Source organism: Xiphophorus hellerii, chromosome 11 (genome assembly GCF_003331165.1).
Source record: "Xiphophorus hellerii strain 12219 chromosome 11, Xiphophorus_hellerii-4.1, whole genome shotgun sequence".
In the NCBI taxonomy this organism is placed as follows: Eukaryota; Metazoa; Chordata; class Actinopteri; order Cyprinodontiformes; family Poeciliidae; genus Xiphophorus; species Xiphophorus hellerii.
The window spans coordinates 28,733,432-28,753,282 of NC_045682.1; the positions used below are offsets into that span (position 1 = coordinate 28,733,432).

The 19,851-nt window shown below is 38.0% G+C and overlaps 1 protein-coding gene and 1 long non-coding RNA gene across 2 annotated transcripts; both read right to left on the bottom strand.

Moving 5' to 3' along the window:
* Positions 1-651: 651 nt before the first annotated feature.
* On the bottom strand, positions 652-4,969 carry LOC116728028 (uncharacterized). Its single transcript, XR_004340927.1, has 5 exons — positions 4,637-4,969; positions 2,320-4,557; positions 2,052-2,199; positions 1,806-1,926; positions 652-1,654 (listed from the first exon to the last, which is right to left on the bottom strand). It is a non-coding gene; the product is annotated as an uncharacterized LOC116728028 (long non-coding RNA).
* A 568-nt stretch (positions 4,970-5,537) lies between these two features.
* sar1b (secretion associated, Ras related GTPase 1B) lies at positions 5,538-18,788 on the bottom strand. The gene is made up of 7 exons (XM_032576557.1): positions 18,611-18,788; positions 14,680-14,755; positions 12,813-12,932; positions 12,658-12,723; positions 9,922-10,025; positions 9,260-9,391; positions 5,538-7,891 (listed from the first exon to the last, which is right to left on the bottom strand). The coding sequence occupies exons 2-7, from the start codon at positions 14,735-14,737 to the stop codon at positions 7,775-7,777; spliced, it is 597 nt and encodes a 198-aa protein (XP_032432448.1). The 5' UTR covers positions 14,738-14,755; positions 18,611-18,788; the 3' UTR covers positions 5,538-7,774.
* Between the last annotated feature and the right edge of the window lie 1,063 nt (positions 18,789-19,851).

Sequence of the window (19,851 nt, forward strand, 5' to 3'; positions counted from 1 at the left end):
CATGAATGTAGGAAGTTCTCCTGACCAGCTGACCTGTTGTCTCTGCTCCGTCTTCTCAGCTCCTTCTCGGCAGTGGTTTCAGATGGCTGCTGGTTCTGAGCCCGGTTCTGGTTCTGCTGGAGGTTTCTTCCTGTTAGAGGAGAGTTCTTCCTCTCCACTGTGGCTACATGCATGCTCCGTATGAGGAATTGATGTAAAGACAAGGACTCAACACAAGCGCGTAGCTGTGGCCCCCTGCTGGTCAGGAGGAGTGAATGCTGTAAGTAATGACTTCATGCAGTCTGCTGGGTTTCCTTCGGTATAAACTCTAAACTGTTTTATTAACTGAACCCAATGCATAGATAACTTGGATCAACTGGAATTCATGATCAAATTGTAATGACTTCAAAATGCCTTGACAACATTGTAGTGAATCATCATTATTAATACAAATTTGAATAGACCTTTGTTATTTTACTGTTTAATATGCAGCTTTTGTTTTGTATTGGTTGTTGGGGGGGGTTTGTATTGGTTGTTGGGGGGGTTGTATTGGTTGTTGGGGGGTTGTATTGGTTGTTGGGGGGGGTTGTATTGGTTGTTGGGGGGGTTTGTATTGGTTGTTGGGGGGTTTGTATTGGTTGTTGGGGGGGTTTGTATTGGTTGTTGGGGGGGTTTGTATTGGTTGTTGGGGGGGTTTGTATTGGTTGTTGGGGGGGTTTGTATTGGTTGTTGGGGGGGGTTTGTATTGGTTGGGCACATTTGTTGGTTTAGGTGTTCAGTTTTATACAGCGCCAATTCACAACAATTGTCTCAATGCACTTCGAAGTGAAATTTTTTTGTTCACATATATTCCAATTATAATTAGTACAATAAGCTAAGTTAATTAAAACAGTTTAGAGTTTATACCGAAGGAAACCCAGCAGACTGCATGAAGTCATTACTTACAGCATTCACTCCTCCTGACCAGCAGGGGGCCACAGCTACGCGCTTGTGTTGAGTCCTTGTCTTTACATCAATTCCTCATACGGAGCATGCATGTAGCCACAGTGGAGAGGAAGAACTCTCCTCTAACAGGAAGAAACCTCCAGCAGAACCAGAACCGGGCTCAGAACCAGCAGCCATCTGAAACCACTGCCGAGAAGGAGCTGAGAAGACGGAGCAGAGACAACAGGTCAGCTGGTCAGGAGAACTTCCTACATTCATGGAGTGAAGAGTTAACAGCAGGAGAGGAACAACGGCTAGGTGATGGCAGCATCATGCCAGCTGGTGCCCTCCTCCAGGAAGGAACCAGCCAATCAGAACGCCAGACCAGGTGGAGCTCCATTGGAGATAACAGCAAATAATGTAAAACAGAAAAGTGATCAGTTCATCCTCCAGTAACCTAAACCTATAGCAACATAACTACAGAGGAAAACCTAAACCAGACTGAGCTTTTCCTTAATGCAATAACCATGAAACACTTTCTCAAGAACAAGAAACATTAAATTCTAACATTTAACACTAAAACTGGAGGACATTTTAAATATCCAAAATAAATTGGATCATTTAGTCTTTGAACAAAACTGTCCTTGAAAAAAAAAAAAAAAAAAAAGTGATGTAGGCCTCTTCCCTCGGTCGATGGTGGAGCAATGAAGGGCCAAATCAGAGTCAAAATCAAGATCATCCAGGAGGATTCCTGAAGGACCACAAAATGGATACAAGTTTCAGGTCAAACCCTCTGCAACAGCTCAGAATAAATCACTTTTCAAAAAGTCATACTTGGAAATATTACTTAAAGAAAACTGGGAGAGTTTCAGTCAAAATGAATCAGGAGGAGTCTGCCTTACACTTGCAGGGTTTCCTCCAGAAAACCAGCTGAACCCAACAGTAGAGTCACTCAGGTCATCCATCAGCGGGGGTGATGAAGGCCTTTTCCGTCAGTTGATGGTGGGGCGATGGAGAGGATTCCTGAAGGACAGAAAAACAGGATGGATGCAGGTTTCAGGTCAAGGGTTAAAAAACCCTTTAACAGCTCAGAACAAAGGCATCGCTTTTGAAAAACTCACTTTAAAATATTATTTAACAGCAAATACCTGCAGCATTTCTTAGGTCGTAAGGTCATCAATCAGCGAAGTGGGACGAGGGGCCTCCTGCGGCGGTCGACGAGGGGCCTCCTGCGGCGGTCCTGGGGGGGCGACGAGGGCCAAGTCTGAGACGAAAACAAGATGATGCAGGAGATTCCTGAAGAACAGGACAGAAAGAACCAGATGGATGCAGGTTTCTGGTCAATGCCTTTAGCTGCTCAGAGTAAATCGTCATGTTTCAAAAATTCATACTTCTAAATATCACTAAAACAAATACCTGCAGCATTTCTTGGGTTATTATGCTCATCCATCAGTGGGGTGCAATGAAGGCCTTCTGCATCCTTTGTTGTTGTGGGGGGGAGGGGGCAGGGTCCTGTGGGTTTGTCTGAAGGACTTTTCCCCTATGGGTTGTTTGTCTAGTCAGTTTTTGTCGTCACACACACACACACACACACATTTTCTACACAAGCTTTTTACCCCGCCGCTCCTTTGCGCCCACACGCCTTTTACCCCGCCGCTCCTTTGCGCCCACACGCCTTTTACCCCGCCGCTCCTTTGCGCCCACACACCTTTTACCCCGCCGCTCCTTTGCGCCCACACGCCTTTTACCCCGCCGCTCCTTTGCGCCCACACACCTTTTACCCCGCCGCTCCTTTGCGCCCACATGCCTTTTAGAATAAATTCCACATTTGATCACAGACCAGAGAATCCCAGATTGATCAACTGCTTTGTTGTACCCGTTACCAATTTTCTTTGAAATCCTCCAATGACTTCAAAGTCTTGAGGATTGGATATAGGACGTAGCAAACCACATTTCCCACGGTTTGGTTCAGAGTCCAGTGCCATAGTGGCCTTCTTGATGTCCACAGGATCTTCAGTCTTCAAGTCGACAAAAACTTGTTTGGCTTTTATATCTTCTTGCTCAGATTGTATTGACAAAGCCTTAAATTCTGAACCATGAGCTTGAAACTGTTTGAAACTGTATTATTACTATAGACAAACTGAGGATGCACATGGTGACAGTGGAGAGGAAAAACTTCCCTTTAACAGGAAGACTTCCCTAATGAGAAAAAAAAGATCACTACACCAATTATTTTAATTGGTTAAAAGTTATATAAGCTTAGGCAGTGCCTCATAATGAAGATGTATGTACTGACAGTGGAGAGGAAAACTTCCCTTTAACAGGAACTAACCTCCAGCAGAACCAGAAGGTGGTTCTGAAAGGCCATCTGTCATGACCCCCGGGGGAATAGAAAGGACAGAGCAGAGAGACAGAAAGAAAGAGCTGCTGCAGGAGTATTTCTATATTGGAGAAAATAAAGAGTTAGTTGCAGTAGAAGCTCCTTTTGTGGCTTTATCAGAGAAAACAATAGTTAGGTGCAACACAATGTATGCTGGTATGTTGGTCTAGGAGAGAAACTGGGTTAAAAACAGACTAAAAACTCTTAGACAGGTCCCACTGGCTCGTCTCTAGAAGGAAAACTGTTAATTTAATCGGAAAACCTGCAAATGAGAGGGTGGATTAGACAGTGAATATTACCTCTGTGACCTCTGACCTCCAGCAGATCTCTGTTGATCGCCGTCTTGCAGAAGAAATGAAATTGTTGTCCAGAAGAAATGAAGTCATCGTCCAGAAGAAATGAAATCACAAGAGGCCACGAGTTTGACGCAAAGACAACCGGTTGTCATGTTTAAGTTGTTGGACGTAAATAAAATTTGTTTGAGTTAAATTATTTAAGTATGGACCCTATTTCTGAAATACTTAGATTAGGTTTCAAACTAAGTATTAAGTACATACAAAAAATAAAAAAGGTATGTATATTGAAATGTAAAAGACCTCATTTTCCACCCAAAAACATGTAGTATTCATCTAAAAGACAAATATCTTATGCAGCTATATTAAATGCCAACATAGCCACATGGAATTATCACCAATAATGTATAGGTATGGTATCAAGGATTATTATAGTGATATTTACTTGACCCAACTCAATGACTTCCTGCAGCCTCTATACTGTATTCGCCAAAACCTTGGCAGCCATCTTTCTTTTAAGGCAATACCGATTTTTAACCATGAACTTCAGATTCCAACATGGTAATTACACCTAAACCTCCACAGGTCAAAATGACCACAACCAAGACTTAAGGCTTTTAAACGGCAGAATCCTTCCCAGCGGCGAATCAAACCAAACCAGCATCAGGCCTAGCGTTGGCCTTCAACAGCTTTAGCATCAGCAGCTAGCATCAAACCCGCAGCAGCTCCTACCCTGAGATGTCTTCTGGACCCGCCATCGAACAGTTGCTTGACTTAACCAACCTTTGATGGGTCGGGCGGATCCCCCAGGCAGCTTGAAGCGATCCTCAGCCTGCTTGTAAATCCCCTTAACATCCATAATCGATTTGCTGCTAGTTCCAGACGCCATTGTTTTCCTCCACAGATATTTCAGGGACGCCATCAGCCAAACAAACCGCCTGAGACGCCAAGGTCGGCTCACTCTTCATCTGCTGCTCGGTTCTGCCACAAAAATGGCTTCAATAACTTAATCAGGAACAACACAAATAACTCAGAGTAAGGATTCCAAAAATTAACTTACCGAGTAACAACGCAGCTTTTTCCAACATGGCGCTCCCGCGGCCTACTCGCCCACTCTAGCCGATCCTCAGCAGGTGAGTTTAGTCGCCAGTTTATTAGGCCTCAGGCAACACAAACCATTCCAGTTGGATTGGTTTGTGTTGCCAAACCAATTGGAAAAAGTTTTGGGTAATTTAGGCTATGCATTAAGAACGATGCGGCGTCTTGGGAGAGCAGAAAAGATCATTTTTAAATCCGGGTTCCAGAGTTCATGAATATCACACCGCCAGCTTGATGTCTCCGGCTGCCAGGTGCGAGCCGCGCCGTCTTTTGTCTTTCAAACAATTAACGTCGAAGCTGCGCCATATTTATATCCAGTATGGCGCATGCGCCTCACGCTCATAAAAGACAAACATGGCGCTGTTCGACAGGGTTGCCAGATCTGACAATTTCCAGTGCAATGGTAAAACCTGGCCAACTGCAAAAAACAGTCCAAATCTCAAGCCCTAATAAAGCTAGTGAAAATAGCACAGTTTATCCCCAATATAGTTTTAGAATAATTTAGGGAAATAGTGACATTTATATATATTTTTTTATAATGTAAGACTGAAGACACGTTTCAAGCTTGGAAAATGTACATTTTAGTAAGAACAACAATTTATCTCTAATGCAGTTTTAGAATAGTTTAGAGAAACAGTGAAATTTTATATTTCACATATATATAACTTATACTGCTACTCCAGTCCTCCACTCCTAAACAACTTATGAAATAATTGTGTAAATGTGTAAATGACTTATTAAAACTCTCCACTCATTCTGTCAGAACAATAAGGTCGAGTCTAGTCAGAGGTTTTCACTTTTTAGTTTTAAATCAAGATTAGTTATTTTCTAAGAAAGCAACAGGACATGAAATGACACAACAGTCCAACCAGATCATCTTTATTATTCATCTTTTGCTTCATTTTACATTTAGAAAATTCAAATCACACAAAAATTTTCTGTCCAGATAGTAAATGTATTTATTTTTAATGATGGACAAAATTATACCAAATTCTGCAAGCTGTTGATTGACAGGACAGAGTTTTACATTTTGTCACCTTACTGGCAGGAATATTAAATCTTTATTTTTAATTATATTTTTTTGATGAAATTAAGATACAAGGAGCTTAAAATATATTTTAAAATAGAAACAAGATGCAAAGTTTGAACTTATTGCTACTTTTCCAAACAGGCTGAAATGTAGAAAGGACACAGATACAAACGTTTAATTTAATGTTTAATTTACTTCTTTACAGAGACCTTACTGGTCCCACTTACCATGCAGGCTTTTTTACCTTTTTGAATTTGAGCTCAAAAAATCTTTATTTTTTATTCCCATTAACATTTATTCTGTTTTTGTCTTTTTTGTCATTATTAAATATTTGATAAAACAAAATTGAACAAACAAAAACCTTAGTTATTTGTGAGAAAAGGTACCCAAAACATCCTGAAATCACGTTTCCAAAACCTTGCTCATGCCACAACCTATTGAATAGTTTCAAGCCCAGACTTTGACTAGGCCAATCCAGAACCCTCCATCTGGCTGATTTCAGATATAAATTACATGCATTTACTCAGGTTCTGTTAAATATTAAAACTTGTGGCAAAAAAGCACAACCTATATCCTGTATTACACTTTTTTACTTAATCATATTTTTTTTGCCAGATTTTTTCCATTAATTTCAGAAATATTTTGGTGGGTTTTTTTTTAGTAAACACGGGATAAAAAATAAATCTTTTCCTCCATATTTGTGTTAACAGCCTTACTAATATTGACAATTTATGTAAATATGTACATTCTATTCCTGAAAACCACTTTATGTTGCTCAGCACAAATAAAATTAGATTGACTGATCCGATTATTCATTGCAAACATTTATTACATTTTGTAATGATGCAAACAACAGCAGGTCCCATTCATGTTGGAACATCTCATTACTTATTCATGAGGGATGAAAGAGACACAAAGGGACAGGGACAGATTAAAGTATATTATGCACATTTCCATTGTTTCCTTAAAAAAAACAAAAACTTGACAATCATCTCTAGTTGGTAATTTTGGCATCGTGTTCCCTCGTACAGAGTTAATAATAGTTCTTAAAAATAATCAAAAGAACAAGGCATGCATAATAGTTCCTGTTAATGCACATATTTCAAAGGTTACCACTCAGAAATAGAAAATCCATGTACGATGTTTGTGTACATTTCATATATTTATATTTAATATGGTCCCTTTGTCGGAGGTGTCCTAGGCCTGTCTACCTGTCTCCACTGTTTTCACCAAATTCACCCTGTCAAAACGTCTCACTTGCTTCTAATATTGCCTAATTTTAACCAGCGTCTCTTTATTCCTCCCTCATCTCTTTATGGCGTCTTACGGTCAGCCGATTTGATTCCTTTAAATATCTATCTTTGTGTCAGCTGAACATTGTGATATCTACATAATTTTATCAAAGAGTTATAGCCAGTATCATATTCTATTGTGAAACAAAAAACATAAAGAAGTTGGCTCCATTTTAAAAAGGGAGCCTGCTCAGAGGCTGGACAGAAAGAGATATGGATCTAATTTATGATACACTAAGATAAACGCACTGCTCCATTCAAATACACGGGAAACAGCCAAATGTGTGATGGTGAGGGCAATTTTTAAATTTACTCAAACCATGTTAAAGAAAGCAACAAAAAGAAAACACTGATTAAATACAACGTGGAATGAATTTATCTGTTAAAAAAGTGTACTGCTGTGTGGCCGTCTCTGAGTTTGGGGGAAGGAAGAAGTTTATTTAGCAACAGAATCAAACATTTTTAAACTTCTGAGTCTATCGGAAGAGGAGGACAGCAAACGACAGACATGGTGTAGAAAAGATTCAACCATTTCAACGTGAACCCCTCTCTCTTGGAAAAAATGAAATAAAAATAAAGAGATGATGATGAAAGTGAGTGTGTGTGAACCAAATGTTCGACCAATAAAAGTCTATTGGGGTCGAGTCGTACTGGTTTCTCTGGAGGCGAAGGCAGACTTGATTAACCGAACGGGGCTGAGAGGATGATGATGGCGGCGTCTGGAACGGCTGGTTTTGGCGCCCCCTAGCCAATGGTGTAGTGGGAGGCGGGGCCTGGTTTAGTCGATGTACTGGGACAGCCAGCGGAAGCCCTCGCCGTAGCCCTGCCTCTTCAACACGCTGCACATGAAAACCTCCAGCGGTCTCGTGTTCAGCTCCTTCATGGGAACGTTGCCCTGGAGACCAAAAAAGGTCAAAACAGTTCAGTTTTTATCCAACATATCACCGCTACGCAGGAGAGTTAAACATTAGGAATCAATTACTGATCTATTGATTATTCTGACAAATTTTTAAAATTGACTAACCACTTTAGCCGTTTTTATACACTAGAAATACCTACTATAAAAAAATACTCATTTGTTTAGTTTTAATAAAGGTGTACAGATTTATCGGAGGCGATTTCCTTACTTTTAGATCAGCTGATAATCTGTGGGTGAATTTTTGTTTTTATATTATCAGAAAAATTTAATCATCAAATAGAAAATCGTCTCACAGCCACACTGGGTTCTGCTTTCACAGCGGCGTTAGCTACACTTCCTACAGTTTTGGTTTAATTACTATTCTAATTAGCTAATTATCAGAATATTCAATCATTTATGAAATCATTCTTTCAATAATTGATTCATTGTGATTAATCCAATTAAGTATTAAAATTATGTTTTATTTTCGCTTTTCTTTGCATTGTAGACTGAACACAAACTCATCTTTGTAGTTTTAAAGTTAATTTTACCTCATAAACCTTAATCAATCAATCAATCAATCAATCAATCAATCAAATGTTATTTGTATAGCACATTTCAGCAGCAAGGCATTTCAAAGTGCTTTACATCATTACAAACACAGAATCACAAAGCAACATAGAATCAATCATTAAGTCAAGTTCCATCAATAAATTTGTAATTGATTACATTTCAAATACAATCCTAAACAGGTGGGTTTTCAGTTGAGATTTAAAAGAAGTCAGTGTTTCAGCTGTTTTACAGTTTTCTGGAAGTTTGTTCCAAATTTGTGGTGCATAGATGCTGCTTAAACATTAGTATAATAGTAAACATTTTAACACTGAACTTTTAGTTCATCAGTTTTCTTATTTTTCTTTGTTTTACTTAGTTGATCAATATCAGCTTTGTTAAAGAGCTGAAGAAGTTTGTTAATAAATTATTTTATTTTGGAGAGAAGTTGTTGATGTTTAATATGAATATATTTGTAAATTCACTCCATCTATTGGTCTACATCTCTCCAGGCAGGTTTTCATGAAACAACTGAGAGCTGATTGGCTGTTATTTCCTGATAATCAGCCGATGATGGATAAAAGAGGTTCAACAACAAATGGAGTCCAATAGAAAATTTTAATCTGATATGACTTTTTCCATTCTCTCATTTCCATATTTGAAAAACCTGAATCCAAATTCAAAAACATTTCCAGACTGTAAAAAAAAAAAGACAGATGATTTTGTTCCTCTTTTATTTGTGTCAGTCTTTGAGTTATTTTATCTTTTTATTTGTTTCTTGAACCATAAAGCAGATCGTTTGCTCCGTTTCCTCACCTTGCCTGTCGTCTGTCCGTATAATCCAAAACATTCGCGCAGCTTCTCCTCGCTCACAGCTTCAGGCCTGTCGATTTTGTTGCCAAGGATTAAGATAGGCACATTTCCGATGGTCTCGTCTGTCATTAACGCCTAGAAAAGTGGATAAAAAAGAGCTATAATTATAGATCACTGAAACAGTAAATGTGAGATTAAATCACAATCCCAGCAAAAAGCATAATATAAAATATTTAATCTGTAAAATGTAGTAGAAATCCAACAATGTTTTTACTAATGTTTTTTATGTTTTGTAAATATGTTGTTAAAGTATTTTATAGATGCATATTACCTTTATCCAAATTCTGTCCCAGTTTTTAACAAAATAATTCAAAGGAAATCCACAGAAAAGCTGAAAGCTCAGAAGTTTGATGATATATAAAAGTTATTGCTATCGGTGATACAGACCCTGTATTTACATATGCAGAATCAAACTCCTCGACTGGCAAAGAGCTCAGAAATGGCAGAAAGCTGAATGTTTTCATTCCCACATTAACCTTTCTATCTGTGCTGGAGAAAGACTTTGTGTCACATGTGCAGAAATTTTCCCAAACCGAAACGAGAAACCTGAAATATTCACCTTTCTGTCACAAACTATTCCATCACTAAAAGCAGCCGACACTCACATCAAGTTCTGCTTTAGATTCAGCCATTCTCTGGAGGTCTGCACAGTCCACGATGAAGACGATCCCGTTAATGGCAGGGAGATAGGTTTTCCACACTCTCCGGGCTGCAGAGGCAAAAAATAATCAACTTGTCAAGTAAACTGAAGATGAAAATAAAGAAAATCTCAATTTATGTATAGACCCGCTCGCTGCATGTTATAGTTTACAAATGGAAATTTTGATCATGTGCTCAACGCTGGAGGGCAAAAAGACGATTCTTTTCCATCCATAGCAGCACTGCAGCAAAGCGAAAATAACGCAGAAAAAGTGCTGAAGAATAACTCAAAACCACTTTTATTCTGGCTACACGCAGACTCGTTGCCATAGCAACAGACAACCCCACCAATATATGAAGTTTCAACACTAAAAAACACTCAAACTTTTCCACACACAGCAGAACATTCAGTCTGTTAGTTTTATGTTTTCAGGCTCAACGTTTGTTTAGTGATTATTAATAATGATCGCTGTGGTACATTAGCTACTGCTGCTATCAGCTAAGCTAACACCGTGGTGGTAGATTAGCTACCGCTGCTATTAGCTAAGTCAGCGTTTTCCAGCCCTGGTCCTCCAGACTCACTGCCCTGCATGTTTTAGGTATTTTCTTGCTTCAGTCCAGCTGATTTCAATTGATGACTGATTAACTGGCGTTTGTTGAACTGCAATCAGTTGATAGATTAGCTAATTTAAACACTTGCTCTACTTATGATCTGTCAGAGTTGGTATTTATGTCGCCTTTTTTAAAATTTTTAACTGAACTGAAAAACAGAATTCTGCAGCACACCAACATGATAATTCTGTCATAGTCAAGCTAGCATAACTGAGCTACTTCCATCTGATTTACTATTTTTTCCTGATTTAAACTTTTTCCTGACCTTGTTATCTAGTTGCGTTAGTAGCGAAGCACTGCGTCCATTTTTCTTTTATATATCTGACATACATTTAAGATTTAGCACGTTATGCTGACAATTTGGCAACTAAAACCCATGCTAGTCATCGTTAGCTAGGAGCTTTTTTGCCCTCCAGCAGAAAGCTGCGGACGGGATCTTGTGCATGTGATGCCATGCTGCAGCAGGTCTGTGTGTGTATTTATATATACACTGCTCAAAAAAATAAAGGGAACACTTAAACAACACAATATAACTCCAAGTAAATCAAACTTCTGTGAAATCAAACTGTCCACTTAGGAAGCAACACTGATTGACAATCAATTTCACCTGCTGTTGTGCAAATGGAATAGACAACAGGTGGAAATTATTGGCAATTAGCAAGACACACTCAATAAAGGAGTGGTTCTGCAGTTGGGACCACAGACCACTTCTCAGTACCTATGCTGTCTGGCTGATGTTTTGGTCAGTTTTGAATGTTGGTGGTGCTTTCACACTCGTGGTAGCATGAGACGGACTCCACAACCCACACAAGTGGCTCGGGTAGTGCAGCTCATCCAGGATGGCACATCAATGCGAGCTGTGGCAAGAAGGTTTGCTGTGTCTGTCAGCGTAGTGTCCAGAGGCTGGAGGCGCTACCAGGAGACAGGCCAGTACACCAGGAGACGTGGAGGAGGCCGTAGGAGGGCAACAACCCAGCAGCAGGACCGCTACCTCCGCCTTTGTGCAAGAAGGAACAGGAGGAGCACTGCCAGAGCCCTGCAAAATGACCTCCAGCAGGCCACAAATGTGCATGTGTCTGCACAAACGGTTAGAAACCGACTCCATGAGGATGGTATGAGGGCCCGACGTCCACAGATGGGGGTTGTGCTCACAGCCCAACACCGTGCAGGACGCTTGGCATTTGCCAGAGAACACCAGGATTGGCAAATTCGCCACTGGCGCCTTGTGCTCTTCACAGATGAAACCAGGTTCACACTGAGCACATGTGACAGACGTGACAGAGTCTGGAGACGCCGTGGAGAGCGGTCTGCTGCCTGCAACATCCTTCAGCATGACCGGTTTGGCAGTGGGTCAGTAATGGTGTGGGGTGGCATTTCTTTGGAGGGCCGCACAGCCCTCCATGTGCTCACCAGAGGTAGCCTGACTGCCATTAGGTACCGAGATGAGATCCTCAGACCCCTTGTGAGACCATATGCTGGTGCGGTTGGCCCTGGGTTCCTCCTAATGCAGGACAATGCTAGACCTCATGTGGCTGGAGTGTGTCAGCAGTTCCTGCAAGATGAAGGCATTGAAGCTATGGACTGGCCAGCCCGTTCCCCAGACCTGAATCCGATTGAGCACATCTGGGACATCATGTCTCGCTCCATCCACCAACGTCACGTTGCACCACAGACTGTCCAGGAGTTGGCGGATGCTTTAGTCCAGGTCTGGGAGGAGATCCCTCAGGAGACCATCCGCCACCTCATCAGGAGCATGCCCAGGCGTTGTAGGGAGGTCATACAGGCACGTGGAGGCCACACACAATACTGAGCCTCATTTTGACTTGTTTTAAGGACATTACATTAAAGTTGGATCAGCGTGTAGTGTTATTTCACTTTAATTTTGTGTGTGGCTCCAAATCCAGGCCTCCATTGGTTAATAAATTTGATTTCCATTGATGATTTTTGTGTGATTTTGTTGTCAGCACATTCAACTTTGTACAGAACAAAGTATTCAATGAGAATATTTCTTTCATTCAGATCTAGGATGTGTTATTTGAGTATTCCCTTTATTTTTTTGAGCAGTGTATATAAAAAAATGAATTACACACCTTGTGCGTGGCCTCCAAGGTCAAAAGTGGTGAATGTCATGCCAGCAATCGTCAGCTCCTCTGATGCTGGGGAAAGAAACCAAAAACCCAGATTTACAAACTGCTGCATTATGTTTCCAAGTTATTGTATTTGCTAGAATGTGGAAACAACTGACTTGGGTGTAAAGTTGGCACATGCTGTCCCAGTCTGTCATCTTTGAGCATGTGCAGTAGCGTTGTTTTGCCAGCATTGTCCAGGCCAAGAAATACTAACTTGCCCGATTTCTTGTACAGTCCTAAAATTAGAAGCAAACTTAGAAATGTATTTTTATATTAAATAAAAATATTTCTGGTGCATGCTACACAAAGGACAAAGTTTCTGTTCTTTGTTGCTTTTGTTTAAATTGTTTAAAGGACAAAGAACTAAAAGCAAACTCAACAACATTAGATCAAGTTCTTTATTATCTGTTATGCAACAATGGAAACAAATACGCAATGCTACAAATAAAACAGAAGTTGAATAAAACACATTTCATAAAGATACCAGGTCCAGCACCAGGTCTGCTGTCTGATTTCTGAATGAGCTGATATTTTTAGAACGAGTCGCTAAGAACTGAGAAAAGAACCAAGTGGGCAAAAAGCATCATGTGAAGCACTTTCTGTTGTCTTGTTGGCAAAATGTGCACCACAGAGAAACATGCTAATGAGTTTGTTGCTTCACATTTTCCTCCACGGCTGAGAGTAAAATTTATGAAACTCTGCTGTGCTTCTGGACTTGATGTGAGAAAAGTAGCATTTCTCTAAACTGGGCTGAATAAACTGGATGAAAGGTGCAAACTGAAGCCGCTCCTCACTCAGCTGAGTCAGCACAGCGAAACTCAGAGGATTTATAAGATTTGTGCCTGAGTCAGTGCTGCTGAACGTCATCGTTACTCACAGCGCTCTGAGAAACCTGTCAAACTGGGAGAACTGGAACAATCGCTGCATGTCGCTCTGATTGAAACTGGAGCAGTGCACTGGGGAAAAGACCTACTGGTACACTTCAGGAGATCTAACGCTAGTGTCAATCTAGAGTCTAGTCCAAACCTGAAGCAGATGGAGGAGGGACTTGTATTTCAAAATAATATTTCCTTTGTTTGCTTTAAGAGATTAAGATTATGGAAGAGGGTTAGGGCCACTGGAAAAAAATAATCTGACTTTATTCTCAGAATTTCTCAAGATTAAAGTCAGAAATTTAAAGAAAAAACTCAGAATTCGAAAGAAAAAAAAAACTAAAAAGGTAAAAATTCGGAGGAAAAAACAATCGTAATTCTAAAGAACAAAAGTCCGAATTTTCATCCTCCGTCCAAATAAAAAGTAAAACAAAAAAAAAACCAACTCAGAATTCTGAGCTAAAAGATATAAATTATATCTTTTGTTGTTTTTCAGTATTAACTTCCTGGACAGACAGGTTGACATTCTTCTGTTCGATGTTGAGGTCAAAACGTAAAAATCTCAGCAGACTCTTAACGATTCCCAGGAACAAACAGACGACTGAATATTTCAAATATCAAACTAAATCAAATCAGTTGTCATTTCTGAAGCTCTGTTTTGGTTACAGAAGCAAAACTTGCAATAATGTTGGTCATTTTTAAGCCAAAGATATGAGTTGTTATAAATATTTAACCCAACATTGTTTTTTCTGCCAGGTGTAAATTTCAGATATAAAATGAAATAAATTCAGCATTTGCTGAAAAGGTTTTGCCAAACAAACAAATATATTTCCTTTGTAATTCTCTTTTGCTGCATTAAATGTACATTAGCATATTAATTATGAGCATAGCATCCCTGACTACAGGGGTTTACAGAATTAGTCAATATTCTTTGCCGTCTCAGCAGTTCTCTGTTCAGCGATACTGAAACGGAAACAACCAGCAGCTTCACCAAATCTTTACCTCAAACTTCCAGCTCTGTTCTGTATAATTAGGCAACAATTTTCTTTTTATTCTTGGCTTTCTCTTGGTATAAAAAGCTGTGATAGTATCTCAAGGACTTAGCACTCACCTAAAAACTGTAGTACGCTATTGAAACCGCTATAAATCCAATCGAATAGGAATGACATATCCGGAGCTGTTGAATTCTGCAAGACAAAACAAAAGAAAGAAGAAGTCATTAATGGAAAAACAAATATAAGGAAACACAAAATGTTTAGTTTGTGTGAATCTAGTTCCTTCGGTTAACGCCTTACTCATCCTAAACACAAAATAAATACAGGAACGTTTCAGCACTTAAACTGTTCTGGTAACAACCTGCTGAAGATGCAAAAAACGGCTCCGGAAATGTATGTTTTACAGAAATTAGCCATAAATGGGATTACAATTAAAACAGAAACTGGTGGAAAAGCAAAGACAGAAATAAGTACACCTTTAATTTAATAAAATCTAATATCATTTAACAAAAATAATAATAATTTTTGGAGACAAATCACAAGAAAGAAAGTTTTCTTTAATAAAAATCTATTGCAGCAACATTAATTAGAACAATGAAGCGTTTCTTCACCTAATGATTAACTTTTGTTAAAATCAGAGCAACATATCTGGAGCAGGAACACAATCTGGAAAAACCTCCAAACTATAGACAGTTTTATAAATCACTATAACTGTAAAGTCAAGAGCTCATTATGATTCATATATAGTTTACGGTTTCTTACCACCTTATCCTTACAAGCTCATTTTGACTGTGATTAAATACCAGAGGAGGCAGAGTATCCAAAACTATACTCAAGTAAAAGTAGAAATACTTCAACATAATTTTACTCAAGTCTAAATAAAAAGTAGCCGTCCAGGAAATAACTTGAGAGTAAAACAAGTATTTGGTAAAAGGTTTATTCAAGGACTGAGTAACTGATCAAATTATCAATCATTTAATATATAAAAATTCAGGGTTTCCCCCAGAAAACGTCCTCAGCTAGACGGTCGGAAATGTAAAAATATTACTGGGTAATTACATGTTATGGGAAAACATCGCCAGTGAAACGCTATTTAAACCCAGAACTAGTCTAAAAACAACAAATGAAAAAATATAATCAAAATGAATATTAAATATCTGAACTTCTGTTTAATCCAAATTAAGTCAGCGGCTCCATCAGGCCCCCAGGGCTTTAGGGCCCCATAAATGCTAATATTTTAACACAGATATATGAATGTAACATTTGTTTATTGACATGATCAATGCTACAAAATTTGATTTAATGGTTTCAGCATACATAGATGAAAAGATGTTAAATTGTTTAACATTTAAATTTAATTTTAAGGGGCTGGAAAGTTTACATTGTAAAAGTTCAAAGAAGAATATTCATAGTTAAACTGTTTTGTTACCATAGCAACAATCTGATGCTGTGAGTTTAATCTTTGAGTTTGAGATTTTGAGTTTGTTCACAAATACAAATTAATAAACTGCAATTATAACTGATTGTTTTTGGTTTGGCCAGTTAATCTACTCTCTCTCTCCCAGATTAAATCCAACCCAGAAGCTGTTAGAGGTGCTGATGGTTTTAGCAGCAAGAGGGGCCCCTAGGTCAGATTCTGCTCCAGGCCTCATGCAGCCTTGGACCGGCCCTGCAGGATGAGTTCAATCTGCTGCACTGAGCAGAGATGAGCAACAAACTGGAGATTTAATTTAATGCTGCTAATGTGGCTTTAGTATCTCTAACATTTCTGTCTGTTGAGTTTTTAATAAGAGTCACAGAAACTGTTTTGGTTGCTGCTCTGCCAATGAAACGCTCAGAGCAACAGAGACCCGTGCAATCCAGCATAATAATAATAAAAAAAAGCGATTTTAAAAAATTAATTTCCTAAAAACAAAAACAAGCTACGCTTAGCCTGGTGTGGAGGGGGCTAGTAAAGCCTGGCGGGCCGCCAGGCTTATAATGCACTGGGGGAAACCCTGAAATTACATAATCAGACAAACCAAAATATAAAGTTATGTGGAAATTTTGGTATTTTAAGGACCAAATTACAATAAATCATACAAGTAACTTATTACTAAATTATAAACTCGGGCAAAATAAAATGTTTCTAAATCAGCTTCTTTCAATAAAAACCTCTGAAACTGCAGGTGTGTGTCTGGTGGATTTTTGGTTAAAACAAGTTTGTTTTTCATTCAGTGGAAAGAAAATATGAAAATTTTACTCAAGTAAGAATAGAGATACTTCATAATAAACTTACTCAAGTAAAAGTAAAATGTAGTAAAATTTTAAGGAAAGTTAAAATAAATCATGTAAATGTAACTAGTTACTAAATCCCATAAGTCAGAAGGAGTTATAAAATTAAAAGTTTCCTCGTTAAGGATTGCTCACTGCTGATTTCCAACCCCATCATCATCATCAGTGACTGATCCTGAAGCATATAGCGCGGTAAGCCAGCGCTGACCTCCAGCCTTAATTACGCAACGTTCAAACAACTCCAGGGCTAAAGTATAAGGTAGACAAAGGTCAAGATCAGACAAATACAAAATACAGCTGATGTCAGACATGTAAGTGGTCTGATGCACCAGAGAGGGAAACTAACTAGTTGAGACATTTCTTAAAGCTACAACAGAAACTTGAATTAAAGTCTCTGGAGTTCAGAGCATCGTACTGAGGCTTCACTCGTTTTTACTCAAGCTGAAATGTGTCACAGGTCTGAGGCTCTGAACTAATTGTTCTGTTACTATTTTCTATGAACTTTGATCAAGTCGAACTGTTCACTAATATAAACAATGATCTGATAAATGTGATTAATATCCACTGACAATCATTTCTGGATTTGCACCTCATTAATTTCCAATTTCAGACAGACTTTGTAAATTAAAATAAATGGAATGAGAAATCCATACAGTAAAGATAATTGGTTCAATTCATCTGACCTTTTGACCCCAGTTATTACAACCAGTATCACCTGATGAGATTACACATGCTATTTCTTTATGGAAAGGATAAAGATACAACAGTTTTCATTTTAGCCTAAATGTTATTACAGAAAATCAAACAAATATCAAAAATCTTGATTAGATTAAGAAAAACAGGAGTTAGGATGTAAATCCTGTGACAACTCCTAATGACAACATCACTGTCACCAGTGAATACAAATATATTTTCACAGTTTAGGTTTTAAAATTAAACAGATTTTAAATATTTTTGAGGGACTCAATCAGTGATTGTTTACTATTATAACAAACTATGAAAGCCAGTGTAATATCAAAACTGTTATCTTATTACAAATATTTTACAAAGCCATCCTACCAAAAAAATCTAACTTTTAAAATGTGTTTGTATTATAACGTCTGTCGTTCCTACATTTAATGAACATGCGTAATAACGTTATATTTCTGCCCTAACTTTACACAACAATGTTAACGTTAGCTGAGTCTATTTAAGTGTACACACATGTAACAGTCTCTGCTAACAAAATAAAAACCAGCAGCTACTCTGGGATAGTGTGACACCTACTTTGGGCTGTCATACTTCTAAAGGTTTCATAACATTAAAATGAGAAGAAGAGACATTTTAGGCTACGTGAGATAGGACCTATATCTTATGAAAAACAAGCATACAATGTCATAGCTCTTGTTTAATTTAAAATGATGGGTAACAAATATTTTAGATCAACATCAGTTAACGACCTGAGAACAAGCTACGTGTCATATTTAGTAGGCGACGTCGCTCCGAGTCGCTACTAGCGGCGCTAGCTAATTAGCAGTTAGCTAGACAAATAGTTATCTGATTGCCTAAACGCAGCAGGATTTGGGGTAACAATTGTGTTTCTCAATGTAATATTACTAAAAACTGTTATTACGCTAAGAATAATACATGTGTAGTTAATATCAAGTTTAAAAAAGCTCAATCGAAGCAAAAGAGGAATGCTAATGTAGCATCGTTAGCTACCGGGGAAACAAGCTAAAAAAAAGCCGACTGCTCACCTCCGTTTTTGTTGTGAAATATGATCAAAAAACTTACCGGTTGTTTAGATGTAGATTTATTTACCAAGTGCCTAGGCTCTAACAGTCATGTAAATTAATCTGTCGGTCAAAGGGAACAGGGAGAGCGGCTGCCAGGTCTTCCTCAGCCCTTTCGTATTTTGTTACTGAGCCACGACACTGCAATGGCTGTTCTGCTACTCCCCAGCCGCTTCCTGCTGGTGTCTCACCATCAGCCTTCCGGCAGGAGAGCTGAAGTAATCCAACACCCGAACGTTCCGATATTCTCAATTCTACAAATTTACACTTAATTCAAAAATTCCGATGCATTTAAAAAATGCATCAGTATGTTTAGTTTAGTTTAGTTTAGTTTAGTTTAGTTTAGTTTAGTTTAGTTTAGTTTAGTTTAGTTTAGTTTAGAATTGCTACCAGTTCAGCATTATTAAATAAAAAGTTAAGCTTGTATTTAAACAAGAAGTGAAACTTTTTGTATTTAAAAAGCTTAATAAATATCTATGGTGGGTAACATCTGTAGAATTTTAGTGATTTTATAGTTATTACATTGAAATAAAAAAAACAAAGAAAGGAACAAGAAAAGATTAAAAATAAATAAACTAATTAGAATAATTGAAATAAATGTAAAATAAAGGAAATAGAATAAAACAAACAAATAAAAAACAGAAATAATAACAACTAAATAAAACAACTTGAATTAATAAGATAAATAAATAAAAACAAATGCAACAAATATTTTTATTCAAACAGATTTTTAAAAATTAAGGTATGGAAAATAAAAAATTCTTAATGCCTTATTGTGCTATTTACATGAGATGAGGCTTACATCAAAACGGGTGAAATAGTGAAAAGTGTCCAGAAAAACAAACCAAACACTGCTGAGAATGAAGCAGATGAAAAAATGAGAACTTATTAATAGGAAATATTAGCTTCTTGCTCTAATTCTTTTGTCTCATATTTTACTTTTGCTGCCAAAAAGGGAAAAATAATTGAGTGGTATTTTAATAGATTAATACAATAATATATGTGTTACTGAACAAAACAAGAAACTAAAACAATAGAAAATAATTTTTAAGTTGTTTTAAGTTGTTGAAAGAGTTATTTTTTAAAGTCACCAATGCAAAATGAATACATATTGTTGTAATAGCACTTTGATTTGGGAAATCCAAAATAGGTTCTATAATTCTGATGTTTGTTGCTGACTGAAATGGATTTAAGTTTCTTTAACCTTCTCCAAAATCAATAACACCAAAAGCAAAGACAAAC

What these genes read in the sequence shown, in the direction of transcription:
- sar1b (XM_032576557.1), bottom strand. Translation starts at nt 14,737, where the DNA reads ATGTCATTCCTATTCGATTGGATTTATAGCGGTTTCAATAGCGTACTA. An exon ending in TGTGCCAACTTTACACCCAA is followed by an intron (nt 12,724 to 12,812) that starts GTCAGTTGTTTC and finishes TTCTTTCCCCAG; the next exon opens with CATCAGAGGAGCTGACGATT. An exon ending in ACGGACAGACGACAGGCAAG is followed by an intron (nt 7,892 to 9,259) that starts GTGAGGAAACGG and finishes TTTGGTCTCCAG; the next exon opens with GGCAACGTTCCCATGAAGGA.